The sequence below is a fragment of the Caretta caretta genome, chromosome 2 (genome assembly GCF_965140235.1).
Source record: "Caretta caretta isolate rCarCar2 chromosome 2, rCarCar1.hap1, whole genome shotgun sequence".
Classification (NCBI taxonomy): Eukaryota; Metazoa; Chordata; order Testudines; family Cheloniidae; genus Caretta; species Caretta caretta.
In genome coordinates this window covers 105,365,702-105,384,492 of record NC_134207.1, presented here as the reverse complement: position 1 = coordinate 105,384,492, position 18,791 = coordinate 105,365,702, and the positions used below count along the sequence as shown (strand labels likewise).

The 18,791-nt window shown below is 42.9% G+C and overlaps 1 protein-coding gene across 2 annotated transcripts in view; it reads left to right on the top strand.

The window, feature by feature from the left end:
- Nucleotides 1-18,791, top strand: part of SLC66A2 (solute carrier family 66 member 2) — a 108,926-nt gene that overhangs the window by 1,405 nt on the left and 88,730 nt on the right. For both annotated transcript variants that reach the window (XM_048840055.2, XM_048840054.2), the window contains exons 2-3: nt 520-873; nt 17,209-17,342. In XM_048840055.2, coding sequence (XP_048696012.1) covers nt 671-873; nt 17,209-17,342 — 337 coding nt within the window. In that variant the 5' untranslated portion in view covers nt 520-670. The remainder of the gene's footprint in view (nt 1-519; nt 874-17,208; nt 17,343-18,791) is intronic.

Genomic DNA, 18,791 nt, shown 5'->3' with positions numbered 1-18,791 from the left:
TCACTCTCCACCAGTTTTGATCCAGTCCTCCCAGCTCTCCCCAATCCTCCTCTTTCAGTCTTGCCCTCAACTCCCCCAGCCTGGATGCAATCCCCCCCCCCCCAGGTTCTTTTACCTTCCCTCTGTTCCCCATTTCCCTGATTGCCCTCCCCTGGTGGCTCATGTGTTTGGTCCCTGATAGCCTCATGGCCCCTTGTGCAAGTGCACCATTTGCACTATTATAGCTATGCCATTGGCACTAATTTTATACAAAAAATGAAGTAAACAGCAGGAAATGTTTCATATTAATATTAGCGATCAGATGAGGTTGGACACAAGCTGTGTTACTGTAGCACCTGGGAGTTCCAGTCATGGACCATACAACTCCATATGTTTGACCACTTTGGCTATCCCGGGCTAACTTGTGACACTGGAGGCTGTGGCTCTGACCTGATCATAGGCATGTGGGGCTTGTATTCCTGTTGTCAGATGATATATTTACATTTCCCTCCCACTTCCTTTTTTTTTTTTTTTTTTTAGGTTACATCTGTGCAAGGGATGATGGAAGCATGGCAACACATTGCACCAGGAGGACTGTGTATGATTAAAATCAACTAAGTCTGAAGAAACCGTGAAAGGGACTCCCTTGTCAGTGGCTGCCCTGGTGCTGCACGGCTTTGTTTTGCCTGGCATGGAGGCAGATGGCTTGGAGTGGCTGGTGGTTCCAATGCACCAGCTGGTTTCCTGGGGTGCAGCTGGTGCGATGGTATTTGGAGGTGTGGTGCCATACATCCCCCAGTACAGAGACATCAAAAGGACACAGAATGCAGAGGGCTTTTCAACCTACGTGTGTCTAGTATTATTAGTAGCAAATATTTTGAGAATACTCTTTTGGTAAGTTGGTAATTTATTTTTTATTCTCTTACAGTGTTTGTTCTTTTTCTCTCTAATTGATTTCAAAGACGTGAGGTCTCTGAGGATGTAATATTTGGTGAGACCCACCCTTTAAAGATGTGAAGCAGAATTCAGTCTTGGTGCAGGTGGGTTCATCTGCATCAGCTTAGAGCTTATGTACCAAATTTGTTTATCTCTTGTGTCTTCCTGATATAGTTATCAATGTTAATAAGCTGCATTTCAAAACTCTTAAGCTAACAGTGGATGCTAACAACAAGCCTACACCTAAAGTAGTTCAGAAAAATCTCTTCCTTTCTTTCCGCGCCCTCATCACTACCCTACAAGTTGCTCCATGCAGGTAGGTCTCCATTGAATTCAGTACAACTCTGCACAGGCAGACCCCGTGCCCTCATTGGCTGCTGTGGGGGTCTACCCATGGAGCTCCTTGCAGGATCAGAGCCCAAAATTTAAAGATCCACTCTTTAAAAAGCAGCCTGACAAGAAGCATTGAAAGAAGGTGCTCCTTTCAAAACAATTACATATTTTTAAAACCTCATATGTAAAGAACATTTAAAAGCAAATTTTGCTCTGAAATCTAGGCTTTGTGTTTATCAACCAATAGACCTGTCTCGTGTGTGTTCCCCACACCCCACCATGTAGAAATAAATGTTACAAAACTGCAGAGGAATATTTGTTTTTAACTTGGCCACTTCAGCATTAGGAATGTACAAGAATCTAAAAGTGCAATTGATTAGGAAATAACAGTAAGAATATTGGAAACTATTCTGAGAACAGTTTGACTAATGGAGCAATGCTGGTGGTCTGCGGAGGGAGAGCTGACGGATCACGTGCTGGCTCCTCCTACCTGTTTCCAGTTGCTTGTAAAGATCCTGAGGATCTTAACTGCAAAGAGCAGCCTGGACTCTAATAAAACATCTACAAGTCTGCTGCTGCATGTGAGTAGAAGAAACGGGTTGTTCTCTGGGACCAGAGCTAGCAATTAGATGTAGGGAAGTCATCTGTAGTGTCAGAACTGCCTGTGGGATTGGAATTGTACTTAGAGAGGAATGGAGAGAAGGGAAAGAGCATGTGGAAGAAAGGAGGCTCATGTGGTAATGGAGAATGGGGAAAGAAAGAAACTAATGTGCAAGGGAAACAGAGTAAACAGAACTGTGAGTGATGGGGAGGAAATGAGACCTGAAAAGCCAAAGCAGATAGTATTTTTTTTTCCAAATATGTGAAAATGCTTGTGACAATAAAGATAGTTCTCTATTCCATGTAAGTCCTATGTATATTTAAGTATTTATCATTAACAGAGAGATGCTGTGCAATTGCTTTATTAAGAGGAGGCCTGTAATCCCGAGGAAAAATGAGAATCCCTGATTTTTAGTCTATTTTAAGTGCTCAAGCTAAGAGATATGTAAATAGCATAAATAAAGAAAAAACCACCACATTTTTAAATTGAAAGAAGTTTAAAATTTTTAAACATCTTAGAGAGTTATTTGTAAAATGAGAAAGGAAACACTTTTAAAAAAAATATTTATTTCAAGCTAATGGTGTCCTTTCATGCTATTGTTATTTTGAGTAGCTACATATTATAACAATTTCTCTAATGGATTCTAGCTTTGTGTCATTCTCTGTGTTCTGATCTTGAAAGTCCCTGCATTGTTTTAAATTGCTTCAATTGAGTCCAAAGCACAGAACCAGACTTCAGAATGCTGTCACAGTTATCAAGTTGGTGTGGCCTAGAAATAAAAGTTCAAAGTACGTGATATAGCCACCCACACTGGGTAAATACTACAGGCTTGACCTTGCAAAACCTCTAGGTTCTGATTTTTCCACCCTCACTTGCAGTGAATAGTCCCTTGCTATGCCAGTAGTTCCACTGAAATACAAGTTAGAGATGAAAAGACCCATGTACTGTTCTCTATAAAGCAACTGCCATCATACTAAAATGGTATGGTCTTAGGAGGATACCTCACACAATGAAAAGGTTATGGCATCCATGGTATTGCAGAATGTACTGTGAAATGCAAAGAAAGTGCTTTTTTGAGTGAATACAGTTCTGATGCATATGAATGATTAATGCACAAAGCAAGATTCAGTTTTTAAAGGTACTCTTGTCTTAATCATGTCAGAGAGCAGCCAGTAATTCATTCTCTCTCGTTGTTGTTGTTGTTAAGCATAGTAATTCTTTCATTGTAATCCTACTCCTGATATCACTTTATGACCAGCTGGGGCAAGATCAGTACTTGAAACAAAATATGACTGGGTATTGACACTAAAATTTATGATTACTCTAAAGGTGTATATAGATAATGATAAGAGTTCATGATAATGATAAGAGGTGTTCCTGCTTTGAGCAGGGGGTTGGATTAGATGACCTCCTGAAGTCTCTTCCAACCCTAATCTTCTATGATTCATGGTAAAAAAAAAAAAAAAAAAAAAAAAAAAAAGGCCTGTTGGATCATTTGGTCCATCCTCCTGCCAGGACAGGGCTGTTCCCTACAATTCATCTTCTAGTGTTTTTGTCCTTTCTACTTGTAAAAGCACCATGGGATGAGACTTCCACCCCACTTTGTAGACTATTCTACAGCCTGATACATGCCTCTGTCAAGCTGGTTTTCTTGGCACTGAGCCTAAATTCTTTCCTAAATTGTTTTCCCCTGATCCCTCCATTACTCCTGGTTCTGCGCTGATGTACTATGCTAATTCCTCCCCCTTTTTGTCTAAGTGTACACGTGCGCTCTCTCTCTCTCTCTCTCTCTCTCTCTCTCTAGATATATAGCCATAGGTCTAGAAATATTTGAAGGGTCTAATCATGTTATTCCCCTAGCTCCAAATATTGCTTAGCATTGCTATACATATTTAATTATCTTTCCTTTCAAGCAATTTCTCTAGTCCCCTGATAGCTTTTGTTGTTCTTCTCTGAACTCCCTTGAGTTTGTCAATATCTTTCTGGAACTGTTGTTCCTGGAATTGAACACACTATTACAGGTGTACCAGAGAGAGACTCTTAGTGCACTTTTTTGTGATGTATTGCCTCTGAGCACGTCCTCATAAATTGCACTGGCCTTTTTTGTATCTATATGACAATGCATACTGCTATCTAACTTTGTCTGCACCTTTAAGGCCTTCCAGAGTCACCCTCACGTTCAATATGTGCGTATCCCCACGTGACTAGCTTGCTTTTTTCCAGAACAAATCTCACTTATTTTTTGCTCATGATTCTATCATGATAATAGGGTTCAGTGCTAATGTAGTGTGCGTATTACCAACACACACACTCATGCCTGACTCCTGGTTCTTTCCTATCCCCCACAATCTCCGAAATTGTCTCCCCTGCTACTGCATGAAACCACGTATTCCCACGCACTGTGCCCACTGAACCTCCTCCATAACCCACTCCCGTAATCTGCCCCTCTTTTTTAATTTAAAAAATCAACTAGTTTTAAAACAGGAGGAGTGTGACCTTCCCCTTGCCCTCCAATCTGCAAATACTCACTTATCTCCATGAAATCTACTGTTAAGTGTTTCTACAGCTAAAGCTGGCATGGCAGGACTGTGATACTAACTCAGAAATTAGTACTAGCACTAAGGGCAAGAATCATGATCGTGCCTCTATTAGATACTACTACTTTTCAAGATTTCCCTTCCAGTTATTCCACTGCCAATGAAAGAGGAGATGGCTTTTTTTTATTTTTGAAGTTAAAGGACTCAATTTTTGCCCTCCTCTTGCCCTCTTTCCTCTAATTCTTCATTTAGGGTATTATCAAAGGCTGAGAACTTGCGTCTTCACGCAATGACAGTAGTGTGATTTCCTTAACTTTGTCTCTTCAGCATTGTGTTTCCCTTGCTAAAAGTGCCTCTTAAATTTTTCTTTTGAAGTGAGTTAAAAATAATTTTAACTTTTTCCAGAGTTTTCAGCACAGTTCTGTTCAAGCAGCAGGTTTGTTTCTGCACCAGGCCTTTGCTGAAAGGCAGTGTGAGAAGACCTGTACACAAGAAATAATAAATCTGTATTATTATAGACAATAATAGGCCTGATTCTGCTTTCCTGGTACATGTACAACTCTTATTAAAAATCACTAGGCATTTAGATGTGCAAGCTATAATGGTTGTGGACTAGCTGCGTCGCTGTCCCTTCTTTGGGTCTCATGAATGCAACTCCTACAGGTGGCAGGCCTCACGCCTTTACCTCACCTGGGGTGGATTTCTGCAATTCACCCACTCTCAAACAAGGACATAGTTGACACTCAGGGGGCTGTAACCCATGTCTTTTGTCTCTCTCTATCCCAACCTGTCAGCGTCTCCCAGCTCACCTAATCGCCCTCTGCTTTTTCTAGGGTCTTTGAGGTTTTAGCTCTCCTTTGATCCCAGGCATAGCCTCTGGGAGGGTATCACATTCTAACCTAGATGGAGCCAGCTTTGTTATGGCTCCTCTGAAGCTGAGTACTTGAGACTGACTTATCTAAATCACTGTTTTATGGTTGGTTTCAGAGGAACATGTTAGTCTGTATTCGCAAAAAGAAAAGGAGTACTTGTGGCACCTTAGAGACTAACCAATTTATTTGAGCATGAGCTTTCGTGAGCTACAGCTCACTTCATCAGATGCATACCGTGGAAACTGCAGCAGACTTTATATATACACAGAGAATATGAAACAGTACCTCCTCCCACCCCACTGTCCTGCTGGTAATAGCTTATCTAAAGTGATCAACAGGTGGGCCATTTCCAGCACAAATCCAGCTTTTCTCACCCTCCACCCCCCCCACCCCACAAATTCACTCTCCTGCTGGTGCTAGCCCATCCAAAGTGACAACTCTTTACATAATCAAGTCGGGCTATTTCCTGCATAGATCCAGGTTTTCTCACATCCCCCCCACCCCCATACACACACAAACTCACTCTCCTGCTGGTAATAGCTCATCTAAACTGACCACTCTCCAAGTTTAAATCCAAGTTAAACCAGAACATCTGTGGGGGGGGGGGGGTAGGAAAAAACAAGAGGAAACAGGCTACCTTGCATAATGACTTAGCCACTCCCAGTCTCTATTTAAGCCTAAATTAATAGTATCCAATTTGCAAATGAATTCCAATTCAGCAGTTTCTCGCTGGAGTCTGGATTTGAAGTTTTTTTGTTTTAAGATAGCGACCTTCATGTCTGTGATTGCGTGACCAGAGAGATTGAAGTGTTCTCCGACTGGTTTATGAATGTTATAATTCTTGACATCTGATTTGTGTCCATTTATTCTTTTACGTAGAGACTGTCCAGTTTGACCAATGTACATGGCAGAGGGGCATTGCTGGCACATGATGGCATATATCACATTGGTGGATGTGCAGGTGAACGAGCCTCTGATAGTGTGGCTGATGTTATTAGGCCCTGTGATGGTGTCCCCTGAATAGATATGTGGGCACAATTGGCAACGGGCTTTGTTGCAAGGATAAGTTCCTGGGTTAGTGGTTCTGTTGTGTGGTATGTGGTTGTTGGTGAGTATTTGCTTCAGGTTGCGGGGCTGTCTGTAGGCAAGGACTGGCCTGTCTCCCAAGATTTGTGAGAGTGTTGGGTCATCCTTCAGGATAGGTTGTAGATCCTTAATAATGCGTTGGAGGGGTTTTAGTTGGGGGCTGAAGGTGGTGGCTAGTGGCGTTCTGTTATTTTCTTTGTTAGGCCTGTCCTGTAGTAGGTGACTTCTGGGAACTCTTCTGGCTCTATCAATCTGTTTCTTCACTTCCGTAGGTGGGTATTGTAGTTGTAAGAAAGCTGGACAGAGATCTTGTAGGTGTTTGTCTCTGTCTGAGGGGTTGGAGCAAATGCGGTTGTATCGCAGAGCTTGGCTGTAGACGATGGATCGTGTGGTGTGGTCAGGGTGAAAGCTGGAGGCATGCAGGTAGGAATAGCGGTCAGTAGGTTTCCGGTATAGGGTGGTGTTTATGTGGCCATTGTTTATTAGCACTGTAGTGTCCAGGAAGTGGATCTCTTGTGTGGACTGGACCAGGCTGAGGTTGGTGGTGGGATGGAAATTGTTGAAATCATGGTGGAATTCCTCAAGGGCTTCTTTTCCATGGGTCCAGACTGCTGCAGTTTCCACGGTATGCATCCGATGAAGTGAGCTGTAGCTCACGAAAGCTCATACTCAAATAAATTGGTTAGTCTCTAAGGTGCCACAAGTACTCCTTTTCTTTTTGCGAATACAGACTAACACGGCTGTTACTCTGAAACCTGTCACTAGAATACAGTTATTTTGTTGTAAAGTTCATAATGGGGTTTCCTGAGTTTGGTGTACAAAATGTTCCACAGACTGTTTAATATTAGCAGAACAAATACGTGGCCTACGCCAAGGAAAGGAAATTTGAAAAGATTTCTCTGAAGTAGATGGTAGGCGTTCTAGTTATATCTTAATAAGTAAGGTCAGCCAACAGTAGTCCTGCTTCCTGCTGTGCTCAGCAGGCTGGAGTCTTTTGAGTTGTGGTGCAGTCCTTTGTCTCATCAAATTGAGATGTACTAACTGCCATATAAGGTTACCTGTGATTTCTTTAATTTTTTTTTGTAATTGCAGGATAAAGCACTGTAGCCTTTGCTCTACTAATTAAAAAATAGGAATGGTTGATAGGCCAAGGCTGGTTTTCCTGAGCTGAAGTGCCCAAGATATGGGTTGGGGGAAACATGTGAATGAAGTCTCCTGAATAAAAGACCATTTTCCTTTATCTTAGCTTCCCATATTTGTTCTTTGTCAGCCAAAGAAACACTGAGCATGCAGCTGCAGTCAGTTTACTGCCTGGGTGTGTGTTAAAGTCCTGGTGGCAGATCCTTGGCTGGTGTAAATTGTCACAGCTCAGTTCGCTGCAGTGGAGTTCTGACAGTTTACACCAGTTGAGGATTATGCCCCTGATCCAGGGCCTACTGAGGTAAATGGAAAGATTCCTCCTGACTTTCAGAGGGCTTTGATTATGCAATATCTTGGATGCCTCTAGATGGGTTTAGGGATAAAGCTTCCTGTCAATTTGAATATTTATTTGTATTATCATAATATGGAGGAGCCCTAGTCATAGGCCAGGACTGCACTCTACAAACCCAGATCAAAAAGATGGTTTCTGCCCCCAGGAGCTTACAGTCTAAATATATGGCATGAGACAAGAGGTGGATACAGGCACATGGGGTAGTAAAGGGAAAAAAGAGACAATATTCGGAATCACAAGTTGCACCACATTTTTCCCCCCTAATAGTTCTAGCATATAGTTTTAGTGGGTCACTGTCCTGAAGCCACACAGCACTGCCAAAAAGCTTCAAGCCCTGGAGGAGTTCTCCAGCAATATGTTCACCTTAATTTAAAGCTGCTGAGACTGATTTAAGGGACCCTTCCAGTTTTGAATATCTGAAACTATTTTGAAAAAGTTCAGTGCAGACCTCAGCTTTCAGGTTACTTTTTGAGCAAGTATATTCCACTTAACCTCATTTATTTTAATCAGAACAACAAGCCCTGGCCCAAACAAGTCTCTAACAAGATCTTGGGTTCACTGCTGCCTAGGATAGAGTGAGGTGTGTGTGTGTGTGTAAATAGTAATGCAGTTGTGCCTGGCAGTCCCAGTCATTGACCAGTACTCTGATTGTGCAAGGTACTGTACAAACACAGATTGAAAAAAGATGGTCTCTGCCCCCAAAGAATTTACAGTCTAGCCTGCACAGTGTGAAGGGGAAAGGTAGGCAGCTGCAGTTATATCTGACCTTTCTCCACACTGACTAGTCCTCGGCTCTGATAGTGGGTGATCTAGGGGCATCTACTGGCAGGACTGTTTGAGGGATGGGAGAAACTTCTGCTGCTTAGACTTTATTTTGGCTTTACTGATTAAAAAGAATTGCTGGTCACTAGTGTAAAGTGAAGGTGAGAAGATACTACTGACCAGCAAAGGAGTCCCCTAGTAGAGAGAATGCCATGGTAGGAGAGTGCAGTGCATAGAGCAGCTTTCCCATACTAATTGTTACTGAAATAGAAATGCCCACATGACTTCCTCTCTTCAGTCACTAGCATTTTTCGGCAAACTTTATTTTGTACAGGAAGAATAAAATATAAATGTAGGTTTTAATATATTATTTTAAAATATATGTTCTGTGCCACACAAAATCTGGGGAGCTCACATATGGAGAAGCAGTTCTTAGCAGGCAGATCATATTCTGAAACTAGTTTTGTTTTCTCTTTTACACTTCCTGCTCACTACCATTGGGCTGCTGCATCAAGCTGTCACCCATGAGCCTGATAGTTTGGGTTACACAGTGTCAGCCTGTAACCCAGCTTCCACCCTGCATTAGAATCTCTTAAGAAACTGCAGAGGATCTTGACCTGGGCTTTAAATGCTATAGTAGGTTAGCGTATTAAGCTTTCATATACAAAGACTTGCATTCAAACCCAGCTTGGCTGCTAGTGAAGTTAAGGTTAGTCTCTGCCAACTCCTTGCTTTTTAGATCACAAAACTGGTAGACAGTGTGGCTTGTCTCCACACAATCTGCAGTTTCTGTCAAGGTAGGCCCAGGACTGGAATAACAGGATTGTTGCAAGAAGATGGAGGTGTGTTGGTAGAGTTATTCAGACAAACTCATGGTGACTAGTCAGTTTGTCTGGCTCTAGCCCAGTTCAGCCTCTCAGTTTTATGAACACTAACAGTTAAGATTATTTTAAACAGAAAATATTACTGGTATTTAAAGAAAGTTGTATATGTTCAAAAAACCAGAACTCTTTACTGTATTATTACTGTAAAATATTGTATAAGTAGACAGGGAAACTACTTCGAGGTCTGACATTGGACACCCCAAATACTGTAAATGTCACAGTTGTTTAGCTATATAATAGTTACCAGCCAGAAACTTGGAAAGAAAGAACAACAATAAAAAAAAATGCTTCAATCCTGTATTCCTCTTTCCCTGAGCCCCAGTTAGTACCCTAAGGATCCCTCCTACTTTTATGAACAGCTTCTTTACTGTTCCCACCCTCAAGCCCTGCTTTAGCGAAAATATTCACCACCTTTGGCAGGTGGGGAGAGAAGGGTTGAATGCTGCTTCTGAAACATCTAGAATAGTCACTGCATAGCAACACGAGGCTCTTCTCCACTTCCAGTCCCTGTCACCTCCCCAGCCCATTTGGGAATGGAGAGGTAATAGAATCTTAAATTTGGATCCCCCATGTCCTGGTGTGATGCTTTTGCCAGGCTGGCTCCTGAAGCATAATTTCAAATACAAACTGGAGTGTACATGATGCTTTCCCCATGTTAATGTCCATTATGTTGACCAAAATAGGAGCTGTTTGCTTTCAAGTTGTTTAGAATAGAACACCGTATCTAGAAGAATTTCACTTGAAGTGCGTTGGCTAGGCAGAATCATAGAATGAAAGTTTATGTAGTGCAACTTTTGTCCTGTGTGTGCTGGAGTTTGTTAAATTCTCATATGTTGTTTGAAGTGGCTATGGAAACCTTGCCATGTATGTTCAGTCCCAGGTGAACTCTCTTGTGTAGTGTTTTTTTCCCCTTCCATCTTATATCTAAAGTGCTAGATGACTCAGAAGGTTGATAATACAGCTTTCCATCTCTGATCTGATTACTAGTTCTAATGTGCCACTAGCTTATGATATACTTGTGACACCTTAGAGACTAACCAATTTATTTGAGCATAAGCTTTCGTGAGCTACAGCTCACTTCATCGGATGCATTCAGTGGAAAGTGTAGAAGATCTTTTATATACACACAAAGCATGAAAAAATACCTCCTCCCACCCCACTCTCCTGCTGGTACTAGCTTATCTAAAGTGATCACTCTCCTTACAATGTGTATGATAATCAAGTTGGGCCATTTCCAGCACAAATCCAGGTTTTCTCACCCCGCCCCCAAACACACACACAGACCCACTCTTCTGCTGGTAATAGCTTATCTAAAGTGACTACTCTCCTTACAACGTGTATGATAATCAAGGTGGGCCATTTCTAGCACAAATCCAGGGTTTAACAAGAACGTCTGAGGGGGAGGGGGGGTAGGAAAAAACAAGGGGAAATAGGTTACCTTGCATAATGACTTAGCCACTCCCAGTCTCTATTCAAGCCTAAGTTAATTGTATCCAATTTGCAAATGAATTCCAATTCAACAGTTTCTCGCTGGAGTCTGGATTTGAAGTTTTTTTGTTGTAATATAGCAACTTTCATGTCTGTAATCGCGTGACCAGAGAGATTGAAGTGTTCTCCGACTGGTTTATGAATGTCATAATTCTTGACATCTGATTTGTGTCCATTTATTCTTTTACGTAGAGACTGTCCAGTTTGACCAATGTACATGGCAGAGGGGCATTGCTGGCACATGATGGCATATATCACATTGGTGGATGTGCAGGTGAACGAGCCTCTGATAGTGTGGCTGATGTTATTAGGCCCTGTGATGGTGTCCCCTGAATAGATATGTGGGCATAGTTGTCAACGGGCTTTGTTGCAAGGATAGGTTCCTGGGTTAGTGGTTCTGTTGTGTGGTATGTGGTTGCTGGTGAGTATTTGCTTCAGGTTGGGGGGCTGTCTGTAGGCAAGGACTGGCCTGTCTCCCAAGATTTGTGAGAGTGTTGGGTCATCCTTCAGGATAGGTTGTAGATCCTTAATAATGCGTTGGAGGGGTTTTAGTTGGGGGCTGAAGGTGGTGGCTAGTGGCGTTCTGTTATTTTCTTTGTTAGGCCTGTCCTGTAGTAGGTGACTTCTGGGAACTCTTCTGGCTCTATCAATCTGTTTCTTTACTTCTGCAGGTGGGTATTGTAGTTGTAAGAATGCTTGACAGAGATCTTGTAGGTGTTTGTCTCTGTCTGAGGGGTTGGAGCAAATGCGGTTGTATCGCAGAGCTTGGCTGTAGACGATGGATTGTGTGGTGTGGTCAGGGTGAAAGCTGGAGGCATGTAGGTAGGAATAGCGGTCAGTAGGTTTCCGGTATAGGGTGATGTTTACGTGACCATCGTTTATTAGCACTGTAGTGTCCAGGAAGTGGATCTCTTGTGTGGACTGGACCAGGCTGAGGTTGATGGTGAGATGGAAATTGTTGAAATCATGGTGGAATTCCTCAAGGGCTTCTTTTCCATGGTCCAGATGATGAAGATGTCATCAATATAGCGCAAGTAGAGTAGGGGCATTAGGGGACAAGAGCTGAGGAAGCATTGTTCTAAGTCAGCCATAAAAATGTTGGCATACTGTGGGGCCATGCGGGTACCCATAGCAGTGCCGCTGATCTGAAGGTATACATTGTCCCCAAATGTAAAATAGTTATGGGTAAGGACAAAGTCACAAAGTTCAGCCACCAGGTTAGCCGTGACATTATCGGGGATAGTGTTCTTGACGGCTGGTAGTCCATCTTTGTGTGGAATGTTGGTGTAGAGGGCTTCTACATCCATAGTGGCCAGGATGGTGTTATCAGGAAGATCACCAATGGATTGTAGTTTCCTCAGGAATTCAGTGGTGTCTCGAAGGTAGCTGGGAGGGCTGGTAGCATAGGGCCTGAGGAGGGAGTCTACAAAGCCAGACAATCCTGCTGTCAGGGTGCCAATGCCTGAGATGATGGTGTGCCCAGGATTTCCAGGTTTATGGATCTTGGGTAGTAGATAGAATATCCCAGGTCGGGGTTCCAGGGGTGTGTCTGTGCGGATTTGACCTTGTGCTTTTTCAGGGAGTTTCTTGAGCAAATGCTGTAGTTTCTTTTGGTAACTCTCAGTGGGATCAGAGGGTAATGGCTTGTAGAAAGTGGCGTTGGAGAGCTGCCGAGCAGCCTCTTGTTCATATTCCGACCTATTCATGATGACAACAGCACCTCCTTTGTCAGCCTTTTTGATTATGATGTCAGAGTTGTTTCTGAGGCTGTGGATGGCATTGTGTTCCGCACGGCTGAGGTTATGGGGCAAGTGATGCTGCTTTTCCACAATTTCAGCCCGTGCACATCAGCGGAAGCACTCTATGTAGAAGTCCAGTCTGCTGTTTCGACCTTCAGGAGGAGTCCACCTAGAATCCTTCTTTTTGTAGTGTTGGTAGGGAGGTCTCTGTGGATTAGTATGTTGTTCAGAGGTATGTTGGAAATATTCCTTGAGTCGGAGACGTCGAAAATAGGATTCTAGGTCACCACAGAACTGTATCATGTTCGTGGGGGTGGAGGGGCAGAAGGAGAGGCCCCGAGCTAGACAGCTGCTTCTGCTGGGCTGATAAGGTTAACAGTATTGCTGGGTGGGTTGAGGGAACCATTGCTGTGGCCCCTTGTGGCGTGTAGTAGTTTAGAAAGTTTAGTGTCCTTTTTCTTTTGTGGAGAAGCAAAGTGTGTGTTGTAAATGGCTTGTCTAGTTTTAGTAAAGTCCAGCCACGAGGAAGTTTGTGTGGAAGGTTGTTTTTTTATGAGAGTATCCATGAGAGTATCCCTCTGCCATGTACATTGGTCAAACTGGACAGTCTCTACGTAAAAGAATAAATGGACACAAATCAGATGTCAAGAATTATAACATTCATAAACCAGTCGGAGAACACTTCAATCTCTCTGGTCACGCGATTACAGACATGAAAGTTGCTATATTACAACAAAAAACCTTCAAATCCAGACTCCAGCGAGAAACTGTTGAATTAGAATTCATTTGCAAATTGGATACAATTAACTTAGGCTTGAATAGAGACTGGGAGTGGCTAAGTCATTATGCAAGGTAACCTATTTCCCCTTGTTTTTTCCTACCCCCCCTCCCCCTCAGTCGTTCTTGTTAAACCCTGGATTTGTGCTGGAAATGGCCCACCTTGAGTATCATAGACGTTGTAAGGAGAGTGATCACTTTAGATAAGCTATTACCAGCAGGAGAGTGGGGTGGGAGGAGGTATTTTTTCATGCTTTGTGTGTATATAAAAGATCTTCTACACTTTCCACAGTATGCATCCGATGAAGTGAGCTGTAGCTCACGAAAGCTTATGCTCAAATAAATTGGTTAGTCTCTAAGGTGCCACAAGTCCTCCTTTTCTTTTTGCGAATACAGACTAACACGGCTGTTACTCTGAAACCTAGCTTATGATGGTTGTAAATTGTTTTATAGCTGATAGCTGGTAGCCTGAGGCAATTAGCTTGTTTCTGTTTGTCTTATTGGGATCCAGGAATCGTTTCTGTTTGTAGTAGGCAGATATCTGCCTAACAGTTGATATTGTTGGCAGCACTCTCAACAAATGTACCAAGGAGTGAATAAGCCAGTAGAGACTCTATGGGCTCCCTCTGGGTCAGGCTGGAAGAACATTAGTGTGGCAGTAAGGGGAAACTAGTACCAGTACTGTCCATGCTGTCCCTATCCTGTGAATAAATAAACTTCAGCACCAGTGCTGCCAGTGTAGTCCTAAATTAGCTCTTATAAAAATGGACTTGTAATGGGGATAAGTACAGTATTTCATACACCTACAGTAGAGGACTTTTGGTAATAGTTGCTAACAGTGGGACAGATTCTCTCCTCTCTTTCCTGGATGAAAGCAGTGGACTGGGTTAGTTCCTCAGTTTTGAAGCCTCCAGCAAAACAATTAATATGGGCTCCTTGGTTGTCAGGTCCGAGATCTGCTGTGTAACACTCCCAAGCTCCTCTGTCATGGCAGCATGGATTTGGCTCAGTAATGTGTCCAGAACTTGTGTGTTTATCTGCTAGCCCCTAGCTCCACCCCTAATAGAGACATTCTCTTACGACATAGGGTCCCCACTTCTTCTATGTATCATGGCCATGTTAACGGGATAAATAACTTGAGGACCCTTGGGAATCCGGCTTTTGCCACAGAGCTGTGTGTGATGCTCCTCTCACTACACCCATGGAGCTCTGGGTCATGGTCAGTGCAATGCAAACTGTCCCTTGTGGACTCTCTACATCAGGTTCCCCTGAAACTGCAGATGCAGCAGCATTTGCTGAGTTTGCCCTGGCAAGGAGCAGGGGCACAGACTGGGGAGTAATGGCAACTCTGTTTTGCTCCACTCCATCCTCTTTCTTCCTGACTCAATGGAAACCTGACCTGAGTTCCTGACCTGAGTTCTCTGCGGATGAGAGGGGAGTTTGTACACTTGGCTGCATCATCTCCCCACCCGCAGCAACCCTCCAAATTTGTTAATGCTGACCCTACCATGGTATGGTCTACTGCAGTGTCACCCTTCCCCTCCCCCCAGGGTATTAGTTGCCTTGTTGCAGCCATGTAGACAAGAGCCATAGGCCACTGGTATCCAAGGAGACATTGTGCGGGCTCGTGGTTTCATAATGGATGGCCCCAGCTCTGTGGCACTAGGCAGTTAGGGCCCCCCCTCGGCCAGTTCCCTGGGGATGGTCTGTTCCATTGGGGACGAACCTGGCCACCCACAAAAGGAAAAGTTCCAAGAAAACTCAGCAAGTCCAGAATCAAGGACTTTCCAGTTTCTCCCCACTACTGGGCATCACCCGCATGGGGGCCGATTTGACCCCATAACAACAAAACTTGAGTCTCCCTAAAGACTCTAGTGGAAGTAAAGAACTCCTTCAGCATTCATACAATGCAAGGGCTTACTGGCAAATATGCTTGGTACTGTCCGAGTGTCTCGTTGACTAGCTCAGAGCTCTATTTTGAAAGAAACCCAAGTTAAAGTATTATATCCAGACTCTTGCGCCCTGGTGTATGGGAGACCTTGCATCATACTCTCATGCATACTAACGGCTCGTTATACATACTATACTTTACATTTGCCAGAGCTTTGTAAAACATTAATTAAACAAATCATCACCCTACTCCTGTAAGTGTTGTCTCCTGTCTTCTTAGCTGATGGCAGCACAATGTTTGTGGGGTGATGAGGCAGTGGCCTGGGTGACTATTTTGTGGGTGTATTTGGAGTGGCAGATAGGAAATGTGGCCCAGAATTACAGAGCGAGTGAAAGCACACTGTTTAGTTCCCCAAATTGCTTCCTTGAAGCAATAAGAATTTCTGAGGCATACACCCTAGCAAGGTTGTTTGAGCTGAGAGAGAGGTCACAATCATGTGCCCAGAGCCTTTCTACAATAAATCGAATATATTTTGCACCAGATCTGTATGGGAAAGGCTTTTCCTCTCTTCCTTCCCTTTTCACAAAAAATAAAAACCCTACTTTTGTTTGCTTATTGGTGATGTCTGTTGGGTATTATACTGAGCTCTCCTATGTGTAATGCGGGAAGAGGAACTTGGATAGCAGCCAATCCTCACTGAAGAGTCTTGCATTAGATTCTATCATAGAAAACAATCATGGACGATGGACTCTTCATTAAGTATTGGCTACTATCCAAGTTCCTCTTCCCGCATTACATGTAGGAGAGGTCAGTAATTCCCACCAGACAGCATCAATAAGCAAACATAAATTAAATTGGGGGAGGCAGGGGAGAAAACATTTTCCGTTCAGGTTTCCACATCTCTGAACAATCAAGTAGCTGTTTCCTGAAACTTTGGAGTTCATTTCCCTAAGCATGGTCCAAATTAGTCCAAATGAGATTGCAGTATGCCCCAAAAGTGATGTCTCTCTCTTCTCCCAGACTTCTGGAGTGGTGGGAGTGCAGTAAGAGCGGGTGTTTGTAGGTTTGTTGGGGCACTGTTGGATTAAACATCATAGATTGGTAGTTGTGGTTTTTTGGGGATGGGATGGTATGGGCTTATGATTTAATGTAATGTATTTTAAAATTATATTTAGGGAACTTAGTATATAGTGCAGGAGTTCTTTACTTAACAGTGTCTTCACTTAATAGAGGAAAGAAATGTATGTCTCATGCTAATGCAATGTAGTTCTTTATCCCCTTCTAGTGACTAGACCAGGTTTGCAAGTCTGCCTCTTCATTCAAGCTAATGGGCCTGGTCCTTTAGCTCAGGCAACAGAAACTCATGCTTTTAGATCCAGAGTTCCCAGGTGTCCGATCCAGGGGCATTACTACAAGCATAGGCACCGACTTCTAGTTTTCCCCAGGGGAGCTCCACACCCACTGTGCCCCCGCCCACCGCTCTCCGCCCTCCCCCAGCTGGCAAACAGCAGTTTGGCAGTGCCTCTAATTAGCTCGTTGGGGTTTCACTAGCTGTGGCTGGTGGGTGCTGAGCACCCACTATTTTTTTCCATGGGTGATCCAGCCCCAGAGCACCCACAGAGTCGGCGCCTATGGCTACAAGTGCAAGTGGAATATGGTTGGGTTACATGCAGCTAGATCTCTGTTAGAGTAATTCTTCTCTTCAGCTTTGCAAATTTGTCAGTTATGGCGATTAAGGATCCAATCGTTAAACACCTAAATAGGATTGAAGGTAATTGGGTATAAAGATCATCATCTTGAGATGTTTATATATTTTTATCTTACTTTTTAGGTTTGGAAGGCATTTTGAGTCCCCTCTTCTGTGGCAAAGCATTATCATGATCATTACTATGTTACTGATGCTGAAACTATGCACTGAAGTACGTGTGTCAAATGAACTGAACATAAAACGTCGCTCCTTTTCAGGTTGGTAACAGTAATTTTGCAGAGTGAAACCTTCCTATATTAATTTCTAAAAATGTCTTATACTGTCATTGGGTTGAGTGAAATTTTTTTGTATGTGGTGCAAACCATTGTCTCTTGGAGATCCAACCCAGCACTTTCTGAATGGCCTGTTTAACATTATTTCCTTCCATATGAGTATTTTTAAAATGGGTCTTAGTTCAGTCTGGAAAATAAGAGTTCTCTTTAATATTTTATGTCAAACCCTAGAAAGTAGTGGAAGTCATGCTACTCTGCCAGCCTTGATGATGCTAAGATCTACAGTTTTCACTGTGCTTTTCTGCCAAGTCTCTATATTACAGAAGCACTTGTCACTGGCCAGTGTCAGAAGCCATATCTTGCTATTGCCAATGCTGTGTCTTGCTTGCACATAAAATATTTTATTTCTTGTTACCACATTTGCTGTCAAAATAGGGAGTGATGGTGTGTCACTATTACAGGTTTATCGAAGTGTACGTATTGTACAACACTTCCTATGGTCTTGCCGTCCTTTTTTTTGTGTGTGGAAATTTCCAATCTGGGCCAGAATATCATTTGTTGTTAATCTAAGGCAGTGATACTCAGATCTCTGTGGTTCAGGAGCCATTTTAGCGATCAGCGTTACACAAAAGAGCCATAGTAGTATGAATTCATTGTTTCATTTTCTCTCTCTCTGTCTTATTTATTATTAATATTTATTCTCATAGCAAAATGACTGAAAAAGTATTCTACAGTTGGTTAATAACATAGTAAAAGCATCCTGAGTGGTTGATAACTTAAATTAGTTAATAATTAAATCACAGTGTTTTAATATCATGTGCTGCAAAGAGCCACAAGAGACACATTAAAGAGCCACTCCCGAGCCTCAGTCTGAGTATCACTGATCAGCAGTGGGGTAATGTGCTTTATGGCTGTAAAGCGCACTAACATGGTGGGCATGAATTAGTCTGTGTAGACCCTGCTGGTGTGCTTTAATGTGATATTGTTTGAAATGGTACTACGGTAAAGCGCACTAGGGAGCCTTCAGTGTGCGCCAGCAGGGTCTTAGAGGACCAATTAATGTACAGCATGTTGGTGCGCTTCAGAAATAACATCCCTATAGAGGGCATTATACCCCACCATGTAGACAAACTCAAATCATTTTGTTAAAAAAGACATAACTTTATGGCAACTCTCTTCCAGTTTGGAAATGTAACAATTGCTGACCTCCGGTTTTGTTGTTTGACTTGTATGTTCCCTGTTTTTATGTTTCTCCTGTTCCTGCTGCTGCTGGGCTATAAAACTGTTGGCTTCTTTTCATTTGTTTTGCCAATATGGACATATAATTTGCGCTCTTGATCTGTTTTCTTCCTTCTCTTACCCTAAAAACTAAGGGCTTGATCCAGCTCCAAATTGCTGCAGCCTTTCCAGGCAGAGGGAGCCCTACAGGGCTAT